The sequence below is a fragment of the Chlamydotis macqueenii genome, chromosome 5 (assembly GCF_036417535.1).
Source record: "Chlamydotis macqueenii isolate bChlMac1 chromosome 5, bChlMac1.mat, whole genome shotgun sequence".
In the NCBI taxonomy this organism is placed as follows: Eukaryota; Metazoa; Chordata; class Aves; order Otidiformes; family Otididae; genus Chlamydotis; species Chlamydotis macqueenii.
Window position 1 is genome coordinate 41,270,987 of NC_141560.1, and position 27,973 is coordinate 41,298,959.

General features: G+C 41.3%; 1 protein-coding gene across 1 annotated transcript; it reads left to right on the forward strand.

Annotated features, from left to right (window-relative positions):
- The first annotated feature begins 33 nt into the window (after positions 1–33).
- Positions 34–27,954, forward strand: LOC104479677 (cytosolic phospholipase A2 epsilon). Its single transcript, XM_010120394.2, has 20 exons — positions 34–60; positions 1,680–1,752; positions 10,980–11,116; positions 12,024–12,155; positions 14,367–14,407; positions 15,301–15,343; positions 15,918–15,981; positions 17,361–17,521; positions 17,728–17,820; positions 18,453–18,490; positions 19,177–19,333; positions 19,825–19,961; positions 20,455–20,677; positions 21,888–22,002; positions 22,619–22,756; positions 23,412–23,519; positions 24,231–24,422; positions 24,902–25,068; positions 26,652–26,835; positions 27,716–27,954. The coding sequence occupies exons 1-20, from the start codon at positions 34–36 to the stop codon at positions 27,952–27,954; spliced, it is 2,469 nt and encodes an 822-aa protein (XP_010118696.2).
- Positions 27,955–27,973: the final 19 nt, after the last annotated feature.

A 27,973-nucleotide genomic window follows, 5' to 3' on the forward strand; every position in this document is an offset into this window, starting at 1 on the left:
TTAGCACCTGGCTCAGACGCAGAAAATACCACGATGGGACTGTTCTACAGTAAGAGCCAGGTAAGAAAAGGATGGAGGAGGCTCTGTGATGAGTTGTGCAGGCAGCCCCTTGGCAGAAGAGGGGACCTGCTGGCTGTAGGAAGTGGTGTTCTGCCTCCTGTATCTTCGGCTCTGTGATTTCTTCTTCAGCACCAAGGCTGAGAGCAAAGCAGGGCTTCTGCCTGGGTTTTGTGCCTACTTTGTGTTTTGACCTTCAGGAATGAAAGGACTTTTATGCTGCAGTAATTTAACTACTTTGAAAACTCTCAATTAAAAAAAAAGATATATTTTTGTACATTGCTGTTGTCCTCCACTTCCATCCAATTGGGCCAGGCAAAACAACACACTGAGTAAAAATACAGAGGTATCACTAATATCAATGAGTGTATGGGGAAAGCCTGGAAAAGAATATTATGTGAGGTGTTAAATATAGCTCTCTTGAAAATTGCGGGAGTTTTGGGGCATAAGAGAATGAATGGTGACACATTGTTATATACTGATCTAGGTACTTGTTGCAGTAATAGTCCCTGCTCTATAGGTAGTGTGGATGAACTGTCTCTTATGTGTTTGTTGCATCACTACACAGTTTTGCTCTTTCTTTTTTGCTTCTCCTGGTTGTTTGGGTTTTTTTTGTTTGTTTGTGGTTTTAAGGGTTTTTTTGAGGTTTTTTTTTAAGTTGGTTTTGGTGTTTTGATTTTTTTCAAGTGTGGGGTGGTTTTATTTTTTTTTTTATTTTTTTTTTTTTTCATTTAGAACATTAAATGTTCAGTTTTTCTTCCTTTTATTCCTTTAAAAAAGACAGTTATCTAGGGAACAAAGTACCTCACCTTCAGCTCCCACGCTTTCAATTAAGTATTGTGTTTGTCTGATACTTGCTTAGGATGAGAGAGGATGACAAAATAAAACCAGTTTCCTGGCAGATTTGTTAAACATCTTTTGATAACCACTTAGGTTTAGGTGTTTTCCCAAGATTTCCATTGGTATTTTCCTGTGACTTTTGATTAAAGGAAGATTGAATGAGCTGAATTATTCAGGGAGAAATAATTACAGAGTTATTGGTTTCTCTCCCTGCTTCTGAGAGGTCTCTGGAAGACACTTTTCAGTTCCTCTTTGTCTAAGAGACAGCACTGCTCTACGCCAAACATAACAATGTAGTTACATAGCTATAAACCAGCTGATGAGCAGCATTATTACACCATGATATCGTTACTAATTCCTGTCCTGCTAGATTGCCTACTGTTTGTTGTGAAATATAGTGGATATATATATATGACGTCCTTTGAATTTGCGCAGACCAAGATGTGTGTCAGCTGTATTAATAACACAGCATGGCTCACTATCATACATTTCTCTGCGATTGGGTTGTAACACCTCAAGTTGAGGCTTACTATAATTTTCCTTAGAATGGAAAATGGAGGACATCAGAGGTTTGGTCTGTGATTGAATGTACATTTTGGGTCTCTGGCCACACTTGGCTGCAAACCTTCTGGGAAGAAGGAGAAGTGAATGCACAAGAAAGAACCTCAGTTCAGAAATATTTTGGATGGTTGGAATTGAAACAATTCAATGCTATCTCTGACTGTCCTTCTCTTCTTTCTCTCTGCATGCTCATCCCATGCATTTTGTTTGTTATTCAACAGACAGAGGCCTCTCCATGCAACTTGCTCACTGTAAAAATCATACGGATGAAAAATGCCAGGAAAGCAGACTTGTGTGAGTATCTTTGCTATATCCCTGCAACTTCCAAGTGCTCATGAAACTACTCAAAATATAACCAAGTGTCACAAACATTGCAGAGTACTTATAACAGGAGAGAGATAATGTGTGACTGTGGTATGCTGAAGATGAGGTAGCATAGTTAGAAGATATTATTTATTCTTATATCTTTGCCAGTGTAACGCTGTAGTCTAGCCACCAGTTGTAGTTCAGAAGATCTTTGCACAGAATGCGTAAAATATTTCACATCTGAATTGACAAAGAAAGGTTTTTTTTTTTTTTTTATTCACAGGAAAGGCTGCAATAAGAAGTTTAGATGGAGTACTTCCTTCTATGGTTCCTTCTTACAGTAATGTCCACCCTCTGCATCCCTGCACCTATCTCAGAATATTTCATGTGAGCTCAGGACTGCATACTTGGCACCTCTCATAGACTGTCAAATTTGATTCAGTTATAGGAACAGCCATGTTTCAAAACTTAGTTGAGGGCTCACAGTGTTAGCTTTTCTATTCTTATTTATTTTCATGAAATCCCCAGGAATTATAGTTACGTAAAAGTTTATTACTGCTCCATAAATATCTGAACTTCAAAGCACTAGAAAAAAAGGTGTGAATGACAATCTCCCCCAATTGAGGAGATGGCTGACTGTTTTGCATTTATTCATTTATACAAATAAGAAGGCCTGGATCCAGAAAGTTTCTATAGGAGGCAGAACAGGCTAAATTTCTTCTGTTAAAGTGATGCAAGATATTTGTTTAGGTCTTTCAAAAGTGATTTGCTTTGAGTTCTGCTATAGTTTCTGTAGAGATGAAAGGTATTTGAAGAAGTTTCTCACTCTGATTTTTATTGAAGAGAAGTAAGATGCTTTGTTATTGCTGAATGTATGGGGAAGAAGAGTCTGTATGAACCTTCCCACTGAACTACTTTTAAAGTGTGGGAAGGAGATTTGAAGCTCAATTATAGACTGGAGAGAAATCTCTTGCTACAGCTAAAAGGTACAGCTTGCTACAGCTTTTTAAGGTACAAAGAGGCACTCTGAACTGAAAGAGAGAGATGTGGAAAACTACAGCCTTAGATATCTCCCCACATATTCACGTTCTATCAAACCATCAGCATGATAATGAGCTTACCAAACTTCCTCTCCACTTTTTTAACATCTAGATCAATGCTTTCTATTTTTGTCTTGAAACTATTTTCATTCTGAAGGGAGTTTCCTATGTTTTGACACTGTCTTTCCTGATACTTGAAGGTTTCTAGGGCAAGGGACAGATGCTGAAATGCTGAGACATTTGTCCTTCCCAGTCCAAGACACGTCCCACCAGCCCATAAAGCTGCTTGAAGGAGCAGTTTGAATGACAGAGGTGCTTTTGGAGTGTGACACAGGGTCTGGAGCAGCAGCAAAGCCACGGCACAGGCTTTCCAGGCTGAGGCTGTTCTGTGTTACACTGTGAAGCATATATTGGTTGTTGCCTGCAAAAAAGAATGACAGGCCTTCACCACCAACACTGCCAACCTATCATCTGTTTGAAATGCTAGTATCAGTCAAAATATTGAGAGAAAAAAAATGCTCAAACAAAACAATAATTGCAAAAGGTGAATGCTTTGCTTATTGGGTACTTCCATCACGTAGGAAAAGAAAAGCATACCAGTCATGGGACAGCCTTGCTTACCCTTAATTGTTGAATCTGGTTTTGATTGACAGCTGCTTAATTCCAGTAACATTGATTTTGCTGAGTGTGAAATTTGTCAGTTTCTTTTATCAGAAAGATCTGCTTTTAAATCATTTCAGGATGTAGTTTTCTATGCAGCCAGCCTTGTAGAAGTCACATATTTCAATGACATGCTCTTTATCATATAAAATAAACTTATCCTTCAAATGTTTTAATAAATTAATTTAACCTCTGGCTAAATTCACTGGCATAGCAAAAGCTAGTGCAGATTGCATGTTGGTAACTGTATGTGACTTTCAGTGAGAAGCAGCAAAATGGGAGGCTCAAGATAAAAAGATACCACTTGTACAAAATTTTCCTGGTTTGTGTGTAAAACCGGGGGAACATCATTGAGTTGTTTCAGTCATCTTTACAGCTCCCCAGAGATTACTTTCACACAGCCTTAGGGAACTCAGAAGCATGTGGACCTCCATCACTAGCGATGTAGACTTCTTTACAGTACCACTTTCCTAACACTGATTTTTTTTTTTATCATTCTTCCTTTTCTCAGTTCTGTTTTTATTATTTTGCTTTTCCTGAAAACTTTTCTAGACAGAACAAATTGGCAAGTGTTACCTAGTTCTCAGTTGTCTTATAGGTTTTTAACATTTTAAATCAACTCCTGTCTCTCACCAATTGCGCCCATCTTTTTTTTTTGAAGTGAATCTCTTTTTGTTATTTTCTGCTCTCAAGATCTCTTCTTGCACTAGGTTTTTGTAGAGTTTTTGAATCCTTTTGTTTAATACATATCTAGTGTTCAGAAGGTCTCCCAACCTGGTGCTGCAGGTTAACTTTGTTATGGATGTATCTGCTCCATTTTCCAGGTAATGGAGATGGGAAAATTAATCCATAACAATAGACACTCAAAACCTCACTAACATCTCCCACAGAATAGATAATACAAGACCTTTAATGGAAGTTCAGTGCATAAAATAGTGGTTTTATCTAAGACAATTTAAATTGTTTCATTCTGCTTTTTAAACTCTACATCTTTTAAATGTACCCTTGGACTATTCTGTCTGTTCTTCTCACTGATCCATCAGTGTGTATATTATAAAACTAATTTCCACTTATGTATTGATGCATAGCTGATATTATCAATTCCACCTGTGAATTTAGTGCCTTGTTCATGCTGTCCACGTTCCCCCTTTCCACTGAGCACACCAACGTCCCCATCATGCTCATTGGTGGTCTTGGTGTTCCTGGACCTGTGAACACTTGCCAGTTCCCAGGTTTGGGTGTGTGCCCCACCTGCATCCTGACTCCCTAATGGGGTGAGCTTTGGATATGCACCAATCCAACCCATCCTTAAAAACAGGGCTGTCTGCTAAAAAAAAAATTTGAAAATCTCTGCAGTCTCCCACAGACCTTGGTCAACCTCCATAGCTTCAGAACAGACAGAAGGACATGTCTTTTTGCAGCATGTGGTTCAGACTGGGAACTTTCCACAGCAGGAGATCAAGGATGACAAAAGTTTATGGGGGTTCCAGGCAGAAACTGTATGAGTTCATAAAAGAAAAATCCAGTGAAAGTTGTCTTGGGAAGTCTCTGAATGTTAAATGGTGAGGGCTGAGAACGCATTATATGATTCTTGTCTTCTTATACTCTTCCTTAGACACTTGCCGCTAAATGTGGGGCATATTCTGCTTTGACACTGATGTCCATCCCTAAGAGGACCAAAGATTCTTCCCCCAAAAATACAAAGGGATTAAAGAACAAGATACTGGAGAGAAAAAAAAAAATCATTAACTTGAATTAACAAATGGTGTAGAGTTAAATATCTTCTTCAGCATTTTCTTAGTAAGAAAATGGTATTTTTTTTTAAGCTTTCTTTTTTTTTTTTTTAATTAGGCTTGTTAATTCTGGACACTTCCAAGTTTTGGACTTTTTTAATATAGGGCTTTTATTACTTTGAGTACAGTATTTTATAAAATTAAGTATGTTTTACATTTTTATCAAAACCGTATTTTATACATTGGAGTAGCAGTTCTGCCACATATGATATCAATTCGTGGAAAGGCCCTTGAGATCCTGAAAAGAAATATAGTCAGTGAAATACATTACTGTTTGAGGAACCATGGTCCAATGTGATACTTATTGCAGGAACCCGCAGACTTCTGGTGTTTTGTTCTTGCACTGTTGTTATTGTTTCATTGTTATTTATTACTTACTTCACCATGTAAGCAGTTGCAATTACGTGCCAATAGCCTATTGTTCTAGGTGCTGCCTGAAATCTTGTTATAAAATAAGAGGATGTGAACTGATAAAGCCTGACAAGGGAGAAAATAGGGGGGAGGGGGGAAATTAAGATTATTTAGCAACATCTCAGCAAAGGGATGTTTTAAAGAGGGATGTAACAGACTAGTGATAGTGTTTTAGGGATACTTGTAGGCCACTCCACCCAATGTGAAGGGCAGCGTGGGAGAAAGTGTGATATCTTTTTATTGTAGTTTAGCTATTAGGAAATTAATGTTGAATGCTCCCTGGAGGCAGGAACTGATCTCCCAGGACTGAATGAATTCTGACAGTCTGACTGTGAAGGGCCTTGAGAAGGAAAATGTTTACTTTCACAGAAGTAATCCACATTCTTATTTAAAAAAAAAAATTACTATGATCTAAATTATCTAATATTCTACACTCTAGCAAACAGCAACACCTGCCTGTTCACCCACCCTCAACCAGATCTCTGCTTAGCTCCACAGTGTGAGAGGGAGAAAAAAACCCACTTTTCTCAGCTGGTGGTGATAATATATATTTTGCAATGTGGATGGGTCCAAGTGAGGGGAGACACGATTAAGGAGATGATCTGGGTGGGCACACAGTGTTTGAGAGTACATTCTTGATTCAGATCCCTTCAGCACAATAAGAAAAACTCTACCCTAACAGTCACGAAAAAGTCTACCCCACAGTGCTCAATGTGAGCACCTAAAGGCAGTCTGAGAGGATGAGGATGTCCAGGTTTCTGCCCAGGTTACATGTGGGCTGGAGGCTGTGTCTGTTAGCATCAAAAAAGGAGGTAGAAGTAAAATGAAAAAATTTTGGTTTAGCTTTCTTTCAACCTGAGCTGTCTACCAGACAGGTGAGATTTTAGCTTAAGCCAGAACAGCTGGTGCCCTGCTCTGCTCCAGGATGCAGCGTGGTGCTGGGGCTATGGTGTTTCTGAGCATGGGTCATGTCACTGTAATGCTTTATAATGGTAAAGCACAATTAAGATCCAGTCCTGCTGCTATCCGGGAAGATAATTAGAAACTTAATAACTGGACGAGGAGACTGTGCTGTCATAAACACCTGCTGCCACACCTGCTTTTGGCAGGATATTGCCCCACAGTGATACCACAGCTGCCACGCCAAGCATGTTTGATGGCTGCTCGCCTGTTTTGGTCCAGGAGAGGGACACAACAGGTCGCTCCTGTGAAGCCCTGCTGTGTGTACCACATGTGAGCGTAATCGCTGTAGTTAGGTGGTGGGTAGGCTTATGTACCAGGGTAATTATGATTTGCTTGCACGTGGCTGGCAATGGGAGCCTTGTACCTGTATGTGAAGAGGCACTTGACACAAGGCAATGGGATATTGTGGCATGATTGATCTTCTTGAGCTCAGGGTACATTTTGGAGTTCCAGTTCTCACATCTGCTTGTGCCTGGAGCTGGTCGGGCAGAATACAGGCCTGAGGTATCCAAGATGTGTTGTAAGTGCTTCCCTCATAACACCTGGAAAATATTTAAGAAACAAGAGGCAATTAGGTTTCAGAGGAAACCGCTGAAGTACAAAAGGCATCGCCAAACACATTTTGCAGATGGGAAGAGGGAAGCGTGCTTGTTTAGTGGCTGTGTTAGAAGTCCCTCAGAGAAAGTCAGAGATCTAAATGAGAAATCGGGGCTCTGCTGTCTGACGAGTAGTTATTTCTTAAAGGTGTACAATACAGTGCTGTAGCAGGCAGTGATTACTTACAGGAAAAAAAAAAGATGGACTTTTGAAATAATACTTTGTTCTTTGGAACAGTCAGAGCATGTATTGCTATTTGGGAAATGTCAATGAAGCAAACTTTGGATCACTCAGATTTATGCAATTTGGGTCCTTCTGATCCTCCTTCTAGTGGAGACAAGACCTGTCAGCAGTCTGTGCTAATATCAGTCTGGACTTCCCAAGAGCCAAAAAAGATTTTTCATATGGACATTTCCTGTATGCAAACAGAAGTTTGGGAGCTATTGGGACTGTTAGAAGGTCAGATGATTTCTATGTGTTTTAATATTTTTTTAGAATTTATATATCTTTGTATATACCATAACTACCTTCATCAGTCAAAGTTACACTTTTTTTTTTTTCCAGAGTTACTCAAATGAAGATAACTTAAGGGTAGTCACGGAAAAAAAAGACTGGCTTTGTAAATTCTTCAGTTACACATGGAGTGCAATAAAAGGCCAAGTCAATTATTCTGTATTTCCCAAAGTCAGGTCTACTGGACAAGACTTAAGTCTGTTCAGATGAAGGTGTGTCTGCTATGCAATGGCAGGAATACTTCAGTAGGTGGCATTACAAATAGAGGAAATATAATGCTAATGATGGCATTGGCACTTATAGTCAATACGCCCCCGTGCTATCTTTGGCACTTGTGTAGGCTGTCATCCATAACTAACAGATTGTGTTCTGTAGGGTGATCATCCCTGTCTTTTGAGTGTGGGTCCACAGGATTGTTAATCTCATGATTCACATTTATCTTTTATTTCCTAATAATGATGACAAAATGTATTTGCAGGCAGATTATTATGAGCTCAGATAGAAAGTTCTTGCTGATGGTATAAGCACTGCAGACTGCTACTAACTACTGTTTCATACCGAAGCTTTGGCTCTGAACGTTCCTCACTTACAGTGGAGCTCAGGTGGGAAGCCAAACTTTACAACTGGCCTCTTCAGCAGATAAAGGAAAATCAAAACACTAAAGCTGCCCTCACTAGACTTGGGAACATTAAAACTCATAGGTGAAAATTTGCCTCTAATTGCAACAGCAAAGTAATCCAATCTTGTGCAAAGAAGCAACGTCAGCTTCATCTGTGCTGGGAAGCACAGACAAGCTTTCACCTGCAGATTAAGAGTTGCAAATACCTTTACCTCTCTGTCTGAGACATAGAGAGGCAGGTGAAAACAGTCACATGAAGCAATATTTTTTATACAGTTTTACTGGCAAAAACTCTGCCTCAGGAGAGCTGCTTCTCAAAGTGAAAGTTATGCCATCAAACTGTTCAACAATTCAATTTAATTCTTGTATGTGCTCATTTTAATCCCCTTCACAGAGGATTAATGCAATTCATCTCCACATTCATTTTTTTTTTTCTTGAAAACTTTTTCCTTGATTTTTTTTTTTCTTCTAGAGAAGCTCTGTTGACTGCTATGGTGTGCATGTTCCCTTCTTTAAATTTCAAAAAGGGAAGAAAGCAGACTGAGATCAGGTGCCTTGATGGAAGACTTGCCTTCTGTGACAGCACTGGAGCTTCATGTGAACCTTCAGAGCAATGAGCTCCTGCCTCTGCTGCATTGGCAGCCAGACATGCTAGAGAAAAGAAAGGATGCTCCAGAAAGTAGACAAGATGGAACTTACAGTCAGAGCTACCTCAGAAATATGAAGGCATGTTCATGCCTATCTGTGGAAGCTCAGTATGTAGGAGCTGGGCTCTGTCTGTATGGTAGCTGTTGTCACAGCTGCTAATGTTACCTGCTTCATAACAGGCAGCTGAACCATCCATGGTGCCCAGCCCTGTGAGACTGCCATGTGTGTGTGTCCCTGTGCGTATGGATGGATTTTCAGCATTAAAACCTTTGAAGCCTGATATAAATAGGTAGTTTGACTACGTATCTTGTAGAATCATAGAATGGTTTGGATTGGAAGGGACCTTTAAAGGTCATCTAGTCCAACCCCCCTGCCATGAGCAGGGACACTTTCCACTAGACCAAGTTGCTCAAAGCCCCATCCAACCTGGCCCTGAACACTTCCAGGGATGGGGCATCCACAACTTCTTTGGGCAACCTGTTCCAGTACCTCACCGCCCTCAGAGTAAAGAATTTCTTCCTTATATCTGATCTAAATCTACCCTCTTTTAGTTTAAAGCCATTAGCCATCATCCTATCCCTATGTGGCCCTTGTCAAAAGTCCCTTTCCAGCTTTCCTGTAGGCCCCTAGGGTACTGGAAGGTCTCTATAAGGTCTACCCGGAGCCTCCTCTTCTCCAGGCTGAACAGCCCCAACTCTCCTAGCCAGGACAGGACATAGGAGAGGTGCTCCAGCCCCCTGACCATCTTTGTGGCCCTCCTCTGGACTCTCTCCAACAGGTCCATGTCCTTCTTATGTTGGGGGCTCCAGAGCTGGATGCAGTTCTCCAGGTGATGTCTCACCAGAGCAGAATAGAGGGCAAGAATCACCTCCCTTGACCTGCTGGCCACACTTGATGCAGGCCAGGATGCGGTTGGCTTTCTGGACTACAAGCACATGTTGCTAGCTCACGTTGAGCTTCTCATCCTCCAACACTCCCAAGTCTTTCTCCTCAGGGTTACCCTCAATCCATTCTCTGCCCAGCCTGTATTGGTGCTTGGGATTGCCCCAATCCATGTGCAGGACCTTGCACTTGGCCTTGTTGAACTTCATGACATTCTCATGGGCCCACCTCTCCAGCCCATCAACGTCCCTCTGGATGGAATCCCTTCCCTCCAGTGCGTGGACTGCACCACACAGCTTGGTGTCGTCAGCAAACTTGCTGAGGGTGCACTCTATCCCACTGTCCATGTCGCCAACAAAGATATTAAACAGGGTCGGTCCAAATACCGAGTCCTGAGGAACGTCACTCATCACTGGTCTCCTCTTGGACATCAAACCATTGACCACAACTCTTAGGTTCCCGCCATCCAGCCAATTCCTTATCTACCAAGTAGTCCATCTGCCAAACCCATGCCTTTCCAGTTTAGAGACAAGGATGTTGTGTGGGGCAGTGTCAAATGCTTTGCACAAGTCCAGTTAGGTTACATCAGTTGCTCTTCCCTTATCCACCAATGCTGTAACCCCATCATAGAAGGCCACCAAATTTGTAAGGCACAATCTGCCCTTAGTGAAGCTGTGTTGGCTGTCACAAATCACATCCTTATTTTCTGTGCCTTAGCATAGTTTCTAGGAGGTTCTGCTCCATGATCTTGCCAGGGACAGAGGTGAGACTGACTGACCTGTAGCTCCCTGGGACTTTCTTTTTTCTCTTTGAAAAGGAATGCAATGTAACCATGTATATGGAATGTTTATTGTTTTCCAGCAATTAAAATAAGTAGTTCTCAAGAAAAGTAAACTCCTGGGCTTTCACAAGAGTAAAACAAGCTGATTGTCTAGCACTGGCTTGATAGTATCTTAGCTAGCATCCTAGTTTACTTTCTGCATACTGTCCTATGTACAGAGCTTAAAAATTAATATAGTGCAATACATTATGGTGTACTAGATGTGTTTCATTCATCTATTGCTTTCACGCTTTCCCTCTCTTCAACAGTAACCCAGTCCGATTGCTATGTAAGCTTGAGCCTGCCAACAGCTTCCGTGCAGCATTTCCGCACCAAGACAGTCCAGAACAGCAAGCACCCGACGTGGAACGAAACCTTCCACTTCACAATTCAGAGCCAGGTTAAGGTAGGAATGTGGCTATCCCCAACAGGTATTCTTATCAGATATCAAACCTACCATATAACCTTTCCACTCTGCGGGTCTTTCTGAGTTCCCTTAGGAAGTATTCACGCTCTCTTATTGTAGCCATTTAACTTTCGATGGTTAGATAAGATTGTATCTGCCTGCACACTCAATACAGTCCATAGAGAGCAACTGCAAAGTTTCTGGTTTTTTACTATTTTTATTCTTTTTTTTTTATTTATTTTTTTTTATTCTTCCACAAATTCCTTCACCTAAAACGAAACATCTGTAGCATGTTATTTTCGTTAGTGGTCAAGGGAGGTGATTCTCCCCCTCTACTCTGCCCTGGTGAGACCCCACCTGGAGTACTGTGTCCAGTTCTGGAGCCCCCAGCACAAGAAGGACATGGACCAGTTGGAGAAGGTCCAGAGGAGGGCCACGAAGATGATAAAAGGGCTGGAGCACCTCTCTTATGAGGACAGGCTGAGAGAGTTGGGGCTGTTCATCCTGGAGAAGAGGAGGCTCCGGGGAGACCTTATAGCAGTCTTCCAGTACCTCAAGGGGGCCTATAAGAAAGATGGGGAGAGGCTGTTTAGTAGGGCCTGTTGCAATAGGACGAGGGGTAATGGTTTTAAAATAGTGGGGAGTAGATTTAGATTGGAAATTAGGAAAAATTTTTCACAATGCGAGTTATAGAACACTGGCACAGGTTGCCCAGAAAGGTGGTGGAAGCCCCATCCCTGGAAACGTTCAAGGCCAGGCTGGATGAGGCTCTGAACAACCTGATCTAATTGGGGATGTCCCTGCTCCTTGCAGGGGGGTTGGACTAGATGACCTTTGAAGGTCCCTTCCAACCCTAACCATTCTATGATTCTATGATAATCTTTTTTTTTTTTTTTTTAAATCTCAGAACATTCTGGAGCTAAAAGTTTGTGATGAGGACAACATAACTCAAGATGATCATCTCCTCACTGTTTTCTTTGATGTCTCCAAAATCCAGCTTGGAGAAAACATTCAGATATGTTTCCAGCTGAATCCACAGGTATGGATAAAATTCAAGGACAAAACTAAGGGGATGTGGTTAGGTGAGAATGTGATTACCTCCTTTTCTCTCCTGTGTCCCATATACAAGCCTTTCTTACTGCCTTTTTAGCTGCCTGAGTATGTCCATCTGTTTCAGGGGTTGATGCCCAGTGTTGCTTCTGTAATTATGGTAAATTTTAGGTGCTGCTTCTACAGACTGAGTTGGCCAGCGTTATTGGACTTGATTGTTGTTTTGCTGTCCTTGATGTCAAAGTAACAAGAGTTTACCCCAATAGTTTTGAGCATCCCTTTGCAGTTGGAGTTGGTAGTTCTGAGCTATGTGTTATGTTCTGCTAATGTAAAAGTAGTGATCTGCAGTCATAAACTGCAAACCCAATGTGGCATCCAGCTTACTTGGAAAATGAACATAACACTTTGTGCTGCTCTTGTATAGCAGGGCGGGGCTACAGTGTCAGCTTTTGTGAGAAGCTGCTAGAAGTTTCCCCTTTGTCTGGTGGACTTGGCTTGGGTCAAGGGCAGACCTGCAGCTGGACCAGGGCCAAGCTCATTGGCAACAGTGATAACGCCTCTGTGAGAACATATTTAAGAAGTGGAAAAAAAAAAAAAAAAAAAAAAAACAAAAAAGAAAAGAAGAGTGAAGAAGCAGAAGCCCCCAGACAGAGAGTGTGAAGTGTGGACTTTGTGGCCCTCACCCTCTGGCCTCCTGCTGAGCGGATGTCTGGGCCCAACTTAGCCCAGCCTGGCTGCAAAAAGTGAAGAGAGATGTGAAGAGAACCTGAGAGGCATCTACCTGAGCTGATTGTGAAGAATTTTGTTGTGAGAGGAACGGCTGGAGATGGTCAGTGAAGAAGGAGGGGGAGGAGTAATGCTGCTCCTGAGAAGATTCCCCTGCAGCCCGTGAAGCAGCCCATGGTGAGGCAGGCTGTCCCCTCTGCAGTCCATAGAAGCCCACGCAGGAGCAGAGATCCACCTGCAGCCCGTGGAGGAGCCCACGCTGGGGCAGGCAGATACCTGAAGGAGGCTATGGCCTGCAGAGGGCCCGTGCAGTTCCTGAGGAGCTGCACCCCGTGGAAAAAAGACCCATGTTGGAGCGGTTCAGGAAGTACTGTAACTCGTGGAAGGGACCCCACGATGGAGCAGGGGAGGAATGTGAGGAGTTCAAGTTCTTCCCCCAAGGAAGAAGGAGCAGCAGAAAACGAGATGTGATGAACTGACTGCAACCCCCATTCTCTACCCCCTCCCTGTGCTGCTTGAGGCAGGGGGAAGCAGGTAGAGATAATGTGAAATTAAGTTATGCCTAGGAAGAGAGAGGGTGGGGAGAGTGAGTGAAAAACTCCGTAGCTTGGTCCCAAGCAGGGCTAAACTATGACACACTTGAATAGCTGAACTTTTTAAAAAAATAAGTTTTTCAGCAGGTCTTGATTCAATATGGTTGAGACAACTTTATATTGAAGTTTTAAGGGCAATGTTTAGGCCTAGAAATACTTAATTTGAGTGAGTGCTGATATGACTTGATTTGATACCTGTTTTGGAAAGGCTGGCTCTCCATGCTGTATTTTCCTTAGTGCTCATACTAGGTAGGCAACTAGGTAGATAATGGGAGTTGCACCCAAACCTGCAAAGGAGGAAGGAAATCTCAGGAGAAGGCAATTACAAAAGACAAAGGTGAATTCTGAGCATGCAATGAGTCTGTGTGCAGTCCACCAAACCAAAATACACCCTCCAGAACACCATGAGCTTCATATGCCCAAGTATGCCACCATGTTAATGTACTACCAGGCCCACCTGCACAGGCTGTGGGTGAGGGATGGGAGGAGGGGCAGGATGATTTGGATGCACCAGAGAAATCCAGCCTTGCTCATGCTGAGGAACAGTGGGGAGTGTGAGAGCTTGTGGGAGGGGAAGGGAAAGGGGAATTGCAGGTGGCTTGTGAAACTGTGGGAGCTGAACCTATGACTGTAGAAAGGAGGAGCAACCACCAAAAGGCCCTGTGGTATTGCATGTCTAAACTAAGAGACTATTAGAGTAATGGATATGACGTTAGACACATGTGACAGATACAACATGAAGAAAATTAAATTTGTTGCATGTGCCATAACAAAAGGTGGACGGTTGCTTACAGAGGCTCCTGAAGAGCACAGATGCCTGTTGGGTATCTCTCTTCACAGGAGGACCAACCTGTAGTGATCGCCCTCACTTTCTTTTGCAGGGAAAAGAGGAGCTGGAGGTTGAATTCACAATGGAGAGCAGGTATGTAAGCTCAAATAGGCAATCAACAGAAATGTAAGCCAGAGACAAAATGTTACTGACACAAAACATCAGCCCCCTGACACTGTCACCTTCTAAGTAAAGTAGACGGGAACTTTGGCTGTTCAGGAAATGCTTGTATAGGGCATGTAATGGAGAATGTGTGCATGACATGCATGTATCTACACTGGGCATCCAGACACACAGAAAAGCAAGCACAGATTCCGATGGAAGCATAGAGATGTCCCTGATGGTTGCTGTTCACCAGGCTGCAAGGGGTATTCTGCACAGGAGGAAGTTTCAAGTTTCAAACCCCTCTTTCTCCTTACTGTGGGATCCCAGATACTTGCTTTGTCATAGAATGTGGGAAAATTATACTTGGAACCCATTTGAGTTGTGAGAATAGATTAAAAAAATTTTACTGTGTTTCGAGGCTGTACAGCAGTTAATGGAGAGAACGGGCTGGTAAATCAGCCCTAGTGTTGATTTTTAGGGTAAATGGAAGTATTTTTTCCTTTTTTGTTATGGCATGTTGGATGAATTTGCCAACTTTTCACCTCTGATCCCCCAGTCTGAACTGAGCAATACAGGGTGATAGTGTAATTATGCCATCCCTGTGTAAATTTACTTCAGTGTGTCAGAAAATGATCCTGTCTGATACAGTGAGGAGCTCTTCCGTTCAGCAGCTCTCCATAAATAAATTCAGACTCACGGCTGTGACAGGCAGAGGTGATTGAATGTCTAGCTAGACTCTCTGATGCTGTTTGCCCATGCTGTCTGTCTAAAGATGGACTTAAAGATAAAAGATAATGAAATAATTATTAAAGAGTTAAAAAAAAAACAGAAAAAAAACCAGTGCTGCTTTTGAACTGATTGTTTTCCATTTTGTCTTTTAGTCCGGATCCTCCTGAAAACATCATTACTAATGGAGTTTTAGTGGTAATTTTTATTTCATAATCATTTCCCTGCCATACAGCAATGCTTATTGCAAAGCTGGTATTAAAGGTACCGGGCAGTTGCTCCATACGGTGGCATGAAGGCATGAGTCGAGAGGTAGGCATTGGTGTCAGCGTTGGCATTCCTGCACGGTCCCTGCTAGTGACTCATGCTGGGAGAGGCTGCAGCTGTGAAAGCTGTGAGGTGCTGGCAGCACTTGTTTCTGCCCAAACCAAACCGGTCCCCTCTGTATGCCCAGGGAGAGCTAGGCTGAGTTCCCTGCCTGGGGAGCCTTCTCCTGTGGCCAGTCCTCCCCCACACCCTTTTGGGGCTGCTCCTCCAAGCAGGAGTAAGCAGATCCCTTCTCTTTCCTCATCTCTACGCAATCTCTTATTTCCCATGTGGAAGCCCAATGCCACCTCCCTAGACCTGGTAGGGGGGTAACAGGCTGGCACCATCTATCCCTCGAGATGCATGCCCTGAGCCTCTGTGCCCCACACGTGCCTGAGGGACTGGCCAAGGCAGAGGTCTGCTGACAGCTAACACATTTTTCTCTTTCCCTGGTTGTCTCTTACAGTCACGTGAAGTTTCTTGTTTGGATGTGCAGGTGAATGACGGGAGGCTGAGGAAGGACAGTACGGGTGAGCCTTTTGCTGACTTACAGAGGAAATCTGGATGCTACTCGATGGCAAAAGTGCTCAGTGTTTTACACTTGAACCCCCTGATTTAAAGTTATTTAAGATGCAAGACCAAAATCTCACTAATGCCAGTGGCCTGTGGAGGGGGCTGTAGTTGGTTAGAAATATACAGATTATTACAGAATTTGGTGTAATGAGCACGTGGTCTGGTTACCTCACAAAATACTTTCCTCCATAATAACATCTTGTCAGATGCTTATAAATTTTGAAAGCATTTGTGCAGGGAATTGAATTATTTTGAGTCCTAAACTGGAACTAACTCTTGGCATCTCTGGATTCAGAGACAAAGAAAATGGGCAGAATGAGGACTGGGCCTCATTTATCAATTTAACGTCTTAAAATTTCTTTAGGCATAACAATGTAAAACATGCCACTAGGTGAAACACAAGGCACACTGTATATTACCAAAGAAGACATTTGTTGCAGGTTTTAAGCAGTGCATCACTACCGTGTAAAGTCCATGCTTGTGGACCTGTGCATCTCCTGCACAATTTTTAAAACATCTCACTCTGACACCTCCTGATGGCCCCAATCCACCAAAATGCTTAAACGCATGGATGATCCAGTTGAGTTCAGTTGTCACAGTGAAGAAGTTTGCTAGATGTAGCTGAGAATGCTTGAATGGGATAATTCTTTGGAAGGCTGATTATATACCATTGAGTGTGTGGATTTACAGAATATATTTCACCTTGAACCTTGATTGATTCCGTTCTATATAAAGACCATTTTTCAATTACTTGAAGAGACTTTTCTGAAGCTTATTATACAAAGGCAAGAAACTACCAGACATTATTTTTGTAAGTGCTAGAAATTATTAAAAAAAAATACAGTAAAAAAATACAGTAAAAAAAAAATAAGTAAAGGGAAGCATGAGAGAGGGACTGAGATTTTTTCTGTTTCCAAAGAGAACTATGCTGTGCTACAAAAAAAAAAAAGTTTCTCCCCTAAATCTGAAATACCTTATTACTATACCAGAATAATATTTTAGTACCAGATACTATGTTATTGCTGAGGTACTTTGAAAATTTCAGACTTCAAGGAGAGGGTGCGTTTTCCCCCCAAAACTGTTATCAATTGTGAATCATTATCTAATGAACAGAGCAGTAGTCTCAACAGTATATCTGGAAGTGCAGTAGTGCTATAGCAACAGTTACTATACAGCACATTCTGTACAAAGGCTCAGATAAGTGAGTCTACTTATATATCCTATAATTTGGGTATCAAAATGAAGTAATTACTTAAGAAAAACATATATTACATTACTGTGCAAACAAAATATTCAATTTGTTTAAGAACTTAAGTTTGAAACTCCTTTGCTTCAGAGAGAAAGTTTGCATTAACTGTGGATGGGTCGTATGAAGGAACCAAGATGCACACGCTGAGCTCCTGCCTCTGTCCGACTTCCCCAGCCAGATTCCACTACATCAAGTACAATCAGTCAGCGCTCACCGTGGCTCTACCGCGGCGGAGGCGGCTCAGCAGGGTATGTGATCACCGCTAACATGTAGCTGGCTCTTTGCTGTGCATTTCTTTGGGGACCTCTAAGATCTGAGTGTGTGCACAGGGCTGTGTATGCAGGGAACTGGTAAGCACATGTACGTAAGTGAGGCGGGGAGACTGTTTTTACCTCTTTTTCCCCCCTTTTGTGTAAGAGTTAACTCTCATTATTTTTTTTACCCTTTTTTCCAGTCTATATCAAGTCAAAATGAAAGAGATATGAATGAGTCTGTTACTCTAGCTCTGAACTCGCTTCCTATACAAGAGAAAATAACAATAGCAGAGGTGAGAACAAGTCTTTCTTAATAAAAACCAGCCCAATACGCATTCAGTTTAGTGGGTGATGAGTCTTACAGTTCAGTGATTCAGTTCCTGTCAGACATGACACATGCTACAGTGTAAGGTGTGAACGATAGTCACTCTGCAACTATGCAATATTTATTTTTTCTCTTTTATTCTCCATGTGGTTCCAGACATGCCGTTCAACCCTGTTCTAAGTTTAAAATAATTTCCTCAGGACATATCTAATATGTTCATCTACATAAATGCAAGCTAACAGTAATGGATATGACAATTAAGACTTGTATTTGCAAAGGGAAAGCCTGAAGCAGAGGATGAAACAGAGAACATCCATATGTCTGTGGTTTAGATGCCCAGGTTTCAATGACCTTCCCAGAAAATGAAGGTTAAACTAGGTATCCAGCTATGCAAAGCTGTGGGCCCCTAAGCCCACCTGGCTTGGGTGACTGGCCCACTTCTCTTCAACCCAGACTGCACTGGAGCTCATTGTGGCCAGATTCTGCAGCTGCATTGCTGACTGCAAAGACAGTGAAACTCAGCCTGTAGACAGAGTGGGGGAGGAAGGCACAGGATTAATGACCTGAGCATGCTTACACTGTTTGTTTTGTGATTTTCAGGACAGGACAATTGACTTGTACACAAAGGCAAGTGAATGGTAAGTGAATCTCTAGTAAGACCTGATCGTGTAACTGGGAGCCATCTGCACCCACACAAAGCTCATTTGAAATCAGCAGAGGTCCTTGCAAGCTCAGTTGTAAGCAGAGGTGTATTCATCTTTGGTTTGCAGGCTTTTTTTTTTGCCAGATTCTCCTTTTTCAGTGATGGAGAATTAAATAATGGATCCCCTTTCCTCCAAGTTTCCAAGCTGTTAGTGCAGCTCAGTAAGCAGCTCTCTGTTTGTGTGCACTATTATGCACACAATGCTCCACATGCTTATGTGCACAGATGCTCCACAAAGAAATCATATTTCTGTATTATACAAACAAAAGAACACCAAGGCATGGTAGCTGTTTCCCTAATCAACTGCAGTGCCTGCCTATCTAGTTACAGGCAGATATGGCAGACACTACTGAAACTTGAAAAATTAGTTATATGAGCAAATAAGACCAGAAGTGTGCTGTAGGAACCTTGTTACCATACCAGGACAGTATGTCATGTTCTACTCAACCTTCTCATTTGTATTCTTGTTAGCAGCTACAGCAATTAGCAGAGACCTGTCTGTGGTGTTGCTCTTTCTCATTTATTACATTATGTTGTTCACAAACTGGTTTATAAACACACACAAACATAGCTGGAGTTGACCACGGTGAATAATTAATAATATTTGTTCCCTGGTCTCAGGACTCAGGGTCTCTGTTTCAGGCCAAGAAACCTAGACACCCGCCTGGGTTTTGACCTGTGCACTGACGAACAGAATTTCCTGCAAAACCGGAGGAAGGTGGTTGCTGCTGCTCTGAAAGATGTTCTTCATCTGGAGGAAGATCTGCAAGAGCATGAGGTAACTAGAAAAGGCACTGCTGAGGGATTTTTGTCTCTACTTTCCCTCAAGCCTGGAGATGAGGAGTCATTTCTCACCTCCATGTGGATAAGAAGTGAGGACCTCTGTCAGCAGCTCCTCCTCCAGGGTGCTGTTTGCAGCCAGGGCGATCTCAGTTGGAGAGCTCAACAGTCTGTCTGGATGAGCGAGGTCTGTATTTCCACTTGACTTCCAAGCGAATAATTTGAAGGAGCTTCTAACCAATAAGTTTGGTGTATGTTCCTTAAAAATCCTACCTGAAGAGCCAAGATCTTCTAGGATAACCCACAAGGATGTTCAGCAACTTGTATTTTTTTATAAGTCATAAAGCAATGTTGCTTTATCTCTAATCTACATGTCTTATTTTACTCGTATCTACATGTTACTCTTGCATGTCTGTCTTCTTTTGACATGGTGTGCCTTGATGCCACTGTTCCATCTATGCTTTCTGCCCTTTTTTTTGTGTTGAACAGGTGCCTATAGTGGCTGTGACCACAGCAGGGTGTGGGATAAGAGCCCTCACTGCCATGTACGGCAGCATTTTGGGTCTTCAAAAGTTGCGTATTCTGGACTGTGTTTCATACATAAGTGGCTCGTCTGGCACAACATGGTGAGGAGTCATTTAGATACTGTTGTTTGGATCTTGTTGTGTCAAGCAAAACCCATACTTTGCCTAGGGTTTTAGATCTCAGTGAGGGTAAAAGGGATCTATTTAGTTACTGCTTCCATTTTTGGCCTATGAATGACAGTCACCCATGCCTATTGTGCATCAGACATTTGGTGTGACTGAAGTAACCTATCTCTTAACTAAAAGAGGAGATTTTATTTGAAGTGCAAACATCCATAATTCTATGCAAAATGACCCTTTTTAGTTATTTACCGTTGGACAGAAACAACATAAACAGCTGATAGCTGCTTGTGTTGGATCCCAGATCAAGTGATTTTTTACTGATTTGACTTGCATTTCTGCTCAAAGTAAGCTCAAAAGACAGTAACCTAAAGACAAAACAATAAATGCCCAAAGCTCTGCAAAGTCTATCCTCTGAGTTTCAAAAACATCATCTTAATTTCTTTCCACTTTCCATCATGTTTCCTACCTGCAGGACAATGACAAAACTGTACGAAGATGCTGATTGGTCACGTAAGGATATTGGAGAAGTAATTATCGAGGCTCGGAAGCAAGCAGCCAAGTGCAAGATGGGGGCTTTTTGCTTGAGAAGTCTGAGGAATTATTACAGAGAGCTGAGTCAAAGGACCCAAGCAGGACACAAAACATCTTTTATTGATCTCTGGGGACTTATGATTGAAGCCATGTTAAATGATGGGGTAATGTCTATACACCTTTTACATCTTTCTTCTTATAAAGTTGGTGACTTGATCTTTATGATTGTTATGAGAAATTAAAACCCTAGGACGAGACACCTGGCCAATAACGCTGTACTTCGTATGCAGGCAGAATACCACTTATTTACCTTAATAACTTGGAGACATAGTGTGTGCCTATACTGGAGCCTAAAGTGTGATTGAATGTAACACAAATGCTCAGCCTAGCTCTAAAGTAACCAGTATGCTAATTAACATTGTAGCTGTCCAAGAATTTTTTTTGGATTCTTAGGTGGTTTTTGTGGCCTCATGCTTTTATGTCTCCACTGCTTCAATATTTACACAGGCTGCAGTCATACCTTGAATCAACTGCAGACGTACCCCATGTGTAATTACTGCATTTTGTGATTTAGTGAGGAGAAGGTATACAGATCCAGAGCTCTTGAGACATCTTAGCTTCTGAAACTGTGATTTTGCAGGAGCCTTTCAGCTACTTTGGATTTGATCTATCTGGATCTCCCATTCCTAATCTTGCAGTGCCAAGCAAAACTTTCCAGATAAACCAGCAGACTGATGATAGCTGGAGAAAAAGCAATTTTATTTTAAAATCCTGTAAACATGGTTTATATTTTGACTAGGTGAAACAGATAAAATGAAATACTCTCATTTCATATCATATTTCATGTTGTATTTCTGACCTCAGTGCTACAAAGCAAAATACACTAGAATTTCATTTGGCTGAAGTACACTCAAAATCTCCATTTCATGTATAAGATAAGTTGTTAGTATTGGACAGCTTAAGGATTTTTCCTCTGTGGATGTTAACTTTCAATATGGTTTTAAAAAAAATCTTGACTAGAAGGGTCATTAATATGCTATTGTGAAGAACTCACATGTTTAACAGATGAAGTATGTAATAACAGCTGAAGTACCCAGATCTGCCCTATTTTTTCACTTACATTTAGCAATGTAAAGTTAGAATAGCACGTGAAGCAACTCATTACTGTCATTGTATACTGAATGTAGAACATGGCTGGTTATCCTAACAACAATTATTCCTGTTTCCATTATTTTCTTGCCCTCTGTTATTCAAGCATATGGAAGTAAATCTAGGAGGAAATTCAGGAAAATTATATCCCATATTCAGACTTAATAAGTTGATGTCTTTAAGGAACTGATTATCAGCTGACTGTTTTTTTTTTTCCAAATCCAGAAATGCAACCACAGACTTTCTGATCAACGTCAGGCGGTGAATCAGGGTCAGAACCCACTGCCCATCTACCTTGCCCTCAATGTCAAGGACAAAATTACCACCAAAGACTTTAGAGGTAATGTTTCAGTTCTGGAAAAGAGCTGTTTTCACCTGGGGAGATACAGCATGAGGATACTGTAAATAACAACAAATTGTTTTAAATTCTCACTCCAAGCCAGCAGAAGTCCTGTTCAGAGATGTAAGGAGTAACTGGGCAGCCACAGGATAGACAGCAACAGTTCAGTATTTTGTAAGATTTCCTGATATGTAAGTGTGCATATTCAGACACTAACTTCAGACTAATGACACAACACAGACCTGTGACACTATCTCAGAAATGCTGTGAATTCTTAAAATGATTCACTGGAGCTTTAAGTTTGCTTAATGTGTATTTTTCATGGTTGGTTAAAGGCAATAAAAGCAACAGAAGTGTTCTATTCCACCTTCCATGAGAAAACTTCCCATTTGCTAGATTAAAATAAAGAATGTAAATTTTCTCTTAACCCTGACATTGTTTTTTCACAAACCTGTAGACAGCTGGTTCAATGGTGGTTGTCAGCAGGGTTTGCTTAGGGCACGTGCTAAGCCATCTTGCCTGTGAGGGTCTAACACCTGACAGATTTATCCCACATCTGGCAACCTGACCGTTTTCAGTAGGGGAGATAACAATGCTGGTGTGTGTGTGTTGGCAGAGTGGGTGGAGTTCACGCCATATGAGGTGGGCTTCCTGAAGTACGGTGCCTTCATTCGTGCGGAGGATTTTGGCAGTGAGTTCTTCATGGGTCGCCTGATGAAGAAGCTCCCTGAGTCCCGGATCTGCTTCATGCAAGGTGACTCACCACTCTGGGGCAGTGACAAGATTTCAAACACTAATGATTCTGGAAATTAGTCCCCAGAAACCTGTTGTTCTGCATTTGGCAACAGAGATACTAGGTCAGTCAGCTGAAATTCAGCATATCTCCTTAGACTCACTCAACGGCTCTTGCTAGCAAAGATAAAATGAAACTAAAATGACAAATAAATTGTTATGTACCTTTGAGTACTTTTGAAGCATTGCCATTTCCCTTGGCTTGCAAAACACTTCAGAAGTTAGAAGTCTATAAGACTTTATGGAGACTGAAGGAAATGGTGAGAAGAAGTAAATAGGGTAAGAAAGAGGGGAATCAGGGAAGGAGCTGGCTGAAAAGATTTCTTTATCAAAGGCAGAAGGAAATGAAAATAGGAAAATGACAAGGTAAAATTTATTAAAAAGAATGCTGCAGTTAAAAAATGGCAGAAGGGAAAATAGTTTGAAATTTTTTTCTGAAATAAGTTTGCCTTCTGAATCAACTCTACCACTGAAACACATGTCTGGACTTATGCAAAAATTGGGTAGAAATATAAAAAAAGTTAGAGAAGAGCTGTGGAAGGAGCAGAAGGCAGTTTTTAAAATAACTTCCTTGTGTTTAGCTTAGCACTACTTATTATACCTCTCCCACTTCCTAGGAATGTGGAGTAGTATCTTCTCCAAAAACCTCTTGGATGCCTGGCACGCAGCTGACAATTCAGAGGACTTCTGGCACAGGTGGACTCAAGACAAAGTGACCGAAATAGGTAAATCTCAAATACCCTTTGAGTTATGGTGTCCATCCTCCAGGCCCCTCTGATAGGTTAATTGCATTCACATTTCTCAATTTTTGAGTTTTTCTGTCATCCTCGTGCTCTCAGCCTTGGGGCATGGGGAGCACTGGGAAAATCAAGTGATTTGATTTTACTGAATAGCCAGTGCTTTGCTTAAATAGTGAGATCATTATTAGAAGGAAAGCCCCATCAGACAGACATTGATGGAAAGTAGATAGGGATGGAAACACAAGATGATCCCTGAAGTGTTGTGTTTAAAAGCCTTGGAAAGAAGAACTTCTGTCAAATCCTCATGTCAACTATTTGTTAGCCAGAGAGAAGCTTGAGTATTCCCCTCAAATGTATAAATAAAATTGTTTTTTCTGGGGTTTTTTTTTTTGTTTACTTGGAAAGGTGAGTTACTTTAATGTGTATCAAAATCATGTTGTTTTATGAGAAAAATGGTCTTTTAGTCAGACCTAGCAGATCAAGGTTTAGAAAACAAAAGTAAATTTATATTTTTGTCAAGAAATTAACCAGAACTCACAGCAGACCATAGGGAAAAAGAATGCAATGCTGAGAACTGTGAACACATCATTACCATTGTTACAGAAGAGCCACTGACCCTTTCTCCTCTTTGCGCCTAGCCTCCTCTAAATTGTCGTTATAATTTAATTGCGTGTCATTTATGCCATATATCTCTAGGTGAACAACCAGACTTGCCCGAGAAGCCATACGAGATGGCTACGTGCATGTTCACTCCTACAAGCGGCCTCTCCACGGCTCTTCGGGACATCCTAACGGATCGCCCTGCGGTCTCCAAGTACCACAACTTCCTGAGGGGCTTCCAGATGCACAATGAGTACATCCAGCATGAGCATTTCACAAGATGGAAAGGTGTGGACAGCACTCCTGCCTACATGCCTAGGCAGTCATCGGGGTGGGCGCAGGGGCTGGGATTTAGCAAGGGACGTTTGTATGTCCTGAAGAGAACTGAGTGCATTTTGTGGTTAGTTGTTACTGCTTGCTGAGAGGAGAGGAGGGACAACAAAGTAACTCCTCACATCTTTCACTTCCAGTAACACAACTGTTCAATTTTTGGGTTGTTTGGTACTGAAAGTCCTCACTGGGATGTAAATTGCTGGGGTGGGACTCTGCACGTATGCAACACCTGGCTAGGTTTTGGTGCAGTTCATGGGTTTGGAAACACCAACAAAACATGAGTGGAGAGGCTGATGGGAGTTTTAGGATTGGTGCACACTATCATAAACCAACGGGAAAATCCTGAATGGGAAGAAAGCTCGCCTTCCTTTTGCTTTCTAACTTGACAGATGTCTTTCTGCAGTTTGCTAATAACTGAATCTTTTACTCTTTAGACACTTTGCTGGACAGTTCTCCTAATGACCTGAGAGGCAACTCAGAGCACCTGGAATTGGTGGATGCAGCTTTCTTCTTTGAAACCAGCTGCCCACCCCTTATGAGACCAGAGCGGAAAGTGGATCTCCTCATACACTTCAACTACACTGGTGGATCACAGACCTTGGTAAGAAGTCTCAAAACTGTCAACAACTTTTCCTTTGCTTTCCACAGCATTCAGATAGGTGTCTGTAAAACATGGAATTTAGTAACATAGTGTTTCCAAACCTTAGAAGAAGAATGGAAATTCCGAGAGGGGGAAATACCTCTATTTTTCTCAAACTACTTTCAAAACAGCCCTAAGTGCTTTATCAATGAAATACAGAGCAGCATAGTGAAGTTACAATGGTTGAGCTACAACTTCTATTAAAATTATATGTAAGATTTAATAGCATAAATATAGCTGGGAAAACTTTGTCTGTGATTCAGATGCTGAATTTAATCTGCATTTTCCTTAAACTTGTAAGATTTTTGTTTGTCATTTTAATATGTGATTTTCCAGGTGTCCAAGAACAACCTAGTAAGGGAAGAATTTTTTCATTCTTATTTTTATCTCTTTAGTAAATGCAATTTTTCTCCCTAAACAGTGAGCATGACACAAGATATCAAATGCATTTACTATGTCCGCAGAAATCTGATTTGGTTAAAATCATAGAATCATACAATGTTTCCAGAGATGAAGCATCTGCCACCTCTCTGGGAAACCTGTTCCAGCGTTTCACCACCCTTATTGTAAAAAGTTTCTTCCTTACATCTAGTCTAAACACATATATAAATGAAAGGGTTATATAGATTTTGAAAGTGCTATTCACCACATAAAAAGACAGATTTAGACTTCCAAATATAGTCTTGTAATTGTAGACCTGTCCCTGAAGGGCACCACAGAAAACATGAAGTTCACTGGTTAAGCTTCTGTTATTTTTTTCAAGTGAAAAATACTTTAGTGCTGCTCTTACACCGTGATGCCATGTGAAAAATACTTGTCTCTGTACTGTAACTGAAAAAGAGCATATGTAATAACTTGCACTACATTTCTTTCTTGTACTCTGAAGTCTTTTGTAAATATTTAATTGAAACAGACTGAGATGGTACTTCAGTGTTTTGTTAGATAATTTAACAAAAAGTCGATCATCACGAATGAGCTTTCTGTTGAAGGCTTTTAGTGATATATTTTGAGGTCTAAGACATTTAACTTTAAATCTTATATTATTTCTAAATTTCAAAGTTATAAGAATGAGTTAGTTGGTCTCAAAACCCTGCTAAAGTCTGTTGTCAACTCACAAGTTCTACTGCTACATAAACAGATAATGTGACTGTAAATCTTACTGTCTTGGACTGCAAATTTAGTTTTGTTTAGATCTACATTTTTTCTGACTTAGTTCTCCTTTAATTAATGATGCTTTATAACATGCTTTGAATTAATCTGTTCTATTCCTAAATCATATTCCCATTTTAGAGATGTGCCTTGGTACCTATTTAAACTCACTTTGCTATCTTGATAGTAGGTGTTTTCCTGTAAGACTATTTCCAAATAGCTCCTCAGGCAAGAGAAAAACGGTCCCTGGGGCTGCAGGTGCTCACATTATTGCCGGCTGTCCAGCACTGTCAGTCTATTTTGTGCAACTTCGCATGAATTACTGGGCTTTGGCAGCAGCCTGATCTTGGGTATCTTTTCTGTTCCTTACTCTGCTGCTGTTGGGCCATGACCAGCCCCTGGAGCAGGCTTGCAGATACTTCTCAGAGCAGGGAATTCCATTTCCCAGCATTGGGCTGAAGGATGATGAGAAGAACCTGAAAGAGTGCTACATGTTTGATGGTGCAGAGACCCCAGGAGCTCCCCTGCTGCTTTATTTTCCATTAGTGAATGACACCTTCCAAAGATACATAGCACCTGGTAAGTTAACAGTACCTAGCTAATTTTATTGACCCAATGAACTTTCTCACTCCTTGGATGTTTTTTCCTCATCTCAATACAAAAATCCTTTTTTTTTTTTTTTAACTTGTTCCTGCTAGCAAATGCATTGCAAACTGGGATGACACAAACTGTTTGCAAAATCATGCGAAATCTTATGCATAATTTTAGTTTGAGTCTTGGTGCAATTCAGTGAAAGAAGAAACATGTTCCTCAAGTAGAGGAACGGGAACTAATTTCTTCTTGTGATCTCCAAATTTTACTTTAGGGTGTAGAAAAAAGCATATTTTTCAGATTATGCATTTTTGTGACAGTCAGATCTAGGGGAGAATTACCTGTACAGTACAGAATGGTTCTATGGAGGGCCACTGTGCTTCCTGTTTGGGTTGTTTAATGTGTTGGTTGTATATGCTGGAAAATCAAAGCAATAGTACATGAACAAATATAGTCACTGTGTCCTTTTGGGCTGGTATTTGAGATGCAGGCTTTGTTTTTATCATGATTTCCAAGGCTAATAATATTATACTTCCTACTGTCTATATATCTTTTTATTCCTTTTACCTTTGGTATGTATTCTACTCAAGAACCCGCAGAGTAAGACTTGAGCACCTGTGACCGTATAAAATGACATGCCATGAGCTGGCCAGTAGAAGGTGCTAGTTGCAAAGTAATGATGTTTAGTGACACTGTTTATTAATTGCAATAGGCTTTGTTCAGAAGTAGATTTTTCAGACATTACAGCACTGCATGTGTCTTCACAGCAATTGCATCTGTGATCTCTCTAAATTATTCTTGACATAGTCTATCAGAGTACTGTAATTTCCTGGAACTATACAGACATCTTCCTTTTTTCCCTTGATAGGCATGTCACGTAGTGCTGCTGAAATGGAACTGGGCAAGGTTGATCTCTCCAGTTTCTGTTCTCCATACTCAACGAGAGAGGTCTCACTGAAAGCAGAAGATTTTAACAAGCTCCTGAAGCTGACTAATTACAACATCATGAACAACGAGAACATGATTCTTCAGGCCTTGCGCATGGCTGTGGCACGGAAGAAACAAGCTCCAAGCCAGCCAGTACAACAAGCACAGTCCTCTGCTTGAACAGCATTTTCCTCTCCCT